We start from the raw sequence: 3,580 nt of genomic DNA on the forward strand, positions 1-3,580 counted from the left end.
CACAACGAGGCGTGTGCACAAGGAAAAGTGTGCGTACGGTGTCAGGGTTCATACCAGATCCCAAATTCCATTTTCCCTGACTTTCCCCTGACTTCGAGACTAAAATATCACGATTTTCCCTGACTATTCTGAGTACAATAGGAGGTCAATGAGCAGAAATACAGTAAAAACAGGACGCAAAGACTCGCAAAGATCACTGTCGGAAGTTATATCGTAATTTAACGAAAACTGTGGTGTGATTTTTTCTTCACAAATTCTTCGTTATTTTCAAGTAACGAACACATTCGTAAAAGGACGAACAGTTTGTCACTCCTTTGTTGTCCTAAAAGACCGGTCCTGGACACAAGAATTTTTCGAACAAGCAGTCGAACATCCTGATCAATTAACACTATTAAATCGGCGTGATGTTACGAAAAGTGTCTTTTATACCGCTACGAACAGTTCGTAGTTCGTAAACAAAATTGACGAATGATACTCATTAATTTCAATTATTACGAACTATTCGTGACAGATTATTATCGTGAAATGACGAAATTCTTTAACAGTAAAGACGCTACTTGAATCCACAGTTTTATTTGCAATAATTACAATTGACTCAAGATCATTGCAGTGCGTGCGAGGTCCCGTATAGTCGGTCGTCGTTGATGGCTCACCTGTTGTTGTGGTAGCGGCCCACGCCCACGAGCCGGTACAGCTGCAGCTCGACGCGCTGCTTCGCGTCCGGGAGGAGCGTGAAGGCGCAGATGCCCGCAGTGTCCATGGAGGACGACTTGATCATGCCGTAGGACCGGCCGGACCGCTGCAGCACCGTCACCGAGTCGATGGTGGCGTTACACACTGCGGAGAGAAGCAGACGCGATCAGGTCAGGGGATGCACACTGATTTATATTGAGGAAACGTTCGCTTGAACCTGAGATGAGACAGATTATCAGCAGGCACGAAGTAGCTAAGTAGTTGGCAAGAAGGGTGCAGCTTCGCTTTGTGTAACTTTTCTTTTCTTCATCTTCACCCAGAAACATCTATTGTAATTTTTATATTTACAAAGTATGTTGTATATTTACGTCAGCGTCAGCCCATTCTTCCTTGTCGATCGATCCAAGTCGATGCAAAGTGCTTGTGTAAATTTACAATATCCAATTGTATATTTACTGCACCTATAATGGAAAGTTTTTCCATACACCTACGACTATTTTTAACAGTGTCGTGACCCGCCGCACTTCCACCGAAGAGGGACGCTCCATCGACAATCCCAAATAAAGCATTCTAAATTCGTGCGATACTCTCGGAACATGTGACACGTATTCAGCAGATTTTTTATTCATCCATCCATCCGTCCGCCTGTGCAGTGATGCGTGGAAGTGATTGTCCAATGAATTATTATTCTATTGTGCGCGCCCCGCTGTGACAGACACGACACACTGGGCCTGCACGGACATACTGGGCCGGCACGGACAGGATGTCGGACAGGCAAGTGACGAACACGGTCCGTAACAGGGCGCTGCACTGCCGCAGGCCATGGCCGCCCACCAAACCACAAAGCGGAGCCGACCGAGTTAAAAAAAAACAAGAACAAATGAACGGACGGGAAGCGGCAGGGTCTCTTGAAACGTGAGTGTGCAGTGCACTGTGCTGACGCCAGGATAAAGGGAAAAACACGCAGAAAGGGGATGAAAGAATGGGATGCAAGGGCCAGTACATACACTGTTGTGCTAATTCACATTCAGCGCGTCGACCACCCAGTCGCCATATCTCCCCACTCCCTGCCTCCCTTACATAAACAAACTAGGGCAGCAATTTATGATTTGCCCGAAAATTTATGCATCTCGTTTTATTGTTTTTAAAACTCCACGCCAGGTATAGGGGATGGGTAGGGCAGCAGCTGCTGCCCGTCGCAACACACCGGGGGGGGGGGGGGCAACATACACCTTGCTGGGGAGCTTTAGGGGAATGACTGGCTCGTATGAAAATAAATAAAAGGCAATCTGTTAGCAGAGTGCCAACACCAACATAATGCACGACAGACACGTATTCCCACGTATTGCGTATTCATGAGAATTTGGTTCCCTTTCAAAGGAACTAGACCAAAAGGAGACTGATAAGTGGAATCTACCGATCGGTTCGAACGCCCGCCAACGGACTGCCCGCCACAAGGATTTTCTTACAAACGAATGAGAACACTGATAACAAAGTTTTCAGTCGTGCAACACAAAGGAGCACATGAACTCGCATGAACTATAGTTTCGAGCTGGTTGAATACTTTTGATCCACCATTTTCTACCACACAGCAGTAATGACAGGGTTGTTGGACTATACTGACAGATTCAACTAGCAACTCCGTAATATATTTCCAGGTTGTCCAGGTTGTGGCGAAACGGGGCAAAGCTTCCTATTCTTTTGTTTTTAAAGGACTCTTTTGTTTCCAATATCTCCATTGCGTCATTGATTTTGAAGGAGCCATTCGACCCTGGTCCGCCCCGCCCGTCACAGACGCTGGCACGTTCGCTCAATCACGACACTTTTATATTCCAGCCGCGGTGCCGGTGCTGCAGCCGCCTTTTCTTTCTGGTTCACTTTGATTGCTTCATTACCAGTCCAATTAATAAAAGTAAAGCTTATTGGGCGCCGCAATGCGGAGAGTGGCACGCAGCCAGCGGAGAAAGAATCAAAGGACTTCGCCCCGGGCCGTCCGCGACCCTTGTGTGAGAAAGTTAATGTGCACTGGAAGAAGTGTGCGAATATCGCACACGTGGAATAGAGCATACGAGACGCACGACAACATATTCACAGGATGCACTATGACGCACGGGAGCAACTGACAATCCACATCTCAGAGGAGCGACGATTCGCCTAACGGCAAATGCAATAAAAGCTCCCAAACGACGCGTAACTTTCTCTAGGATCTCGGATTAGGCGCGCAATCAATCGGGTGCTGATATGGATTATTATGGACCGTCCAGGAAATGCGTCCGTTCCTCTGAGATTCATTCTGAAAAGTTAATTAAGAGAGCTCGGCGCCCGCGAGACTTCGGGTAGGCCATCCCGCAGTACGCGCGTGCACTGCGGGCGAGATGTTGCCTATCCATCAGGGGCTATAAGAGCTTGCATTGGCTGAACCTGGCAGTTTCGTGACGGAAAATGACGGGAGTACTTTCTAGATGATGCCATATGACCATCCGCAATTACCGGATGCGAAAATGACGGGCGCCATTGATTGTAGATAACGGAGATTAAAACAAACGAAAACGGCAGATAGGGAGGGCGCAAGTTGAGGTGTACTCACTGTTGGCGCAGTACTTCTCCAGGCCGCACTGCGCGCAACGCTGGGGGGCTGCCTCCCCGCAGTGGCAGCCACCCTCTTTGACGCAGCAGGCGCAGTCGGCCTGCGACGCGTTCCACGGGCAGGGGCAGCCCGAGGCCGACATGGTCCACATGTCCACGCGCGCACCTGAAACAGAGAGTACACTGTTAGTGACAGCAAGGTTCAATCTACACCACCCAGCACATTCGACAATGAGAGCACGTAGCCTCCCACCTGCGAGCATATACGGCATATATGCGTATACGCATTTCGAATCGACGC

At 48.7% G+C, this 3,580-nt stretch overlaps 1 protein-coding gene across 1 annotated transcript in view; it reads right to left on the minus strand.

Moving 5' to 3' along the window:
• The window catches only part of LOC113202675 (uncharacterized), a 158,637-nt gene that overhangs the window by 25,906 nt on the left and 129,151 nt on the right, over positions 1 to 3,580 (minus strand). Inside the window, exons 3-4 of the mRNA XM_052269047.1 lie at positions 3,281 to 3,445; positions 654 to 837 (exon numbers count right to left, since the gene is read on the minus strand). Of these exons, the coding sequence (XP_052125007.1) occupies positions 654 to 837; positions 3,281 to 3,445 (349 nt within the window). The remainder of the gene's footprint in view (positions 1 to 653; positions 838 to 3,280; positions 3,446 to 3,580) is intronic.

The sequence above is a fragment of the Frankliniella occidentalis genome, unplaced genomic scaffold, assembly GCF_000697945.3.
Source record: "Frankliniella occidentalis isolate FOCC.00 unplaced genomic scaffold, Focc_3.1 Scaffold81, whole genome shotgun sequence".
NCBI lineage: Eukaryota > Metazoa > Arthropoda > Insecta > Thysanoptera > Thripidae > Frankliniella > Frankliniella occidentalis.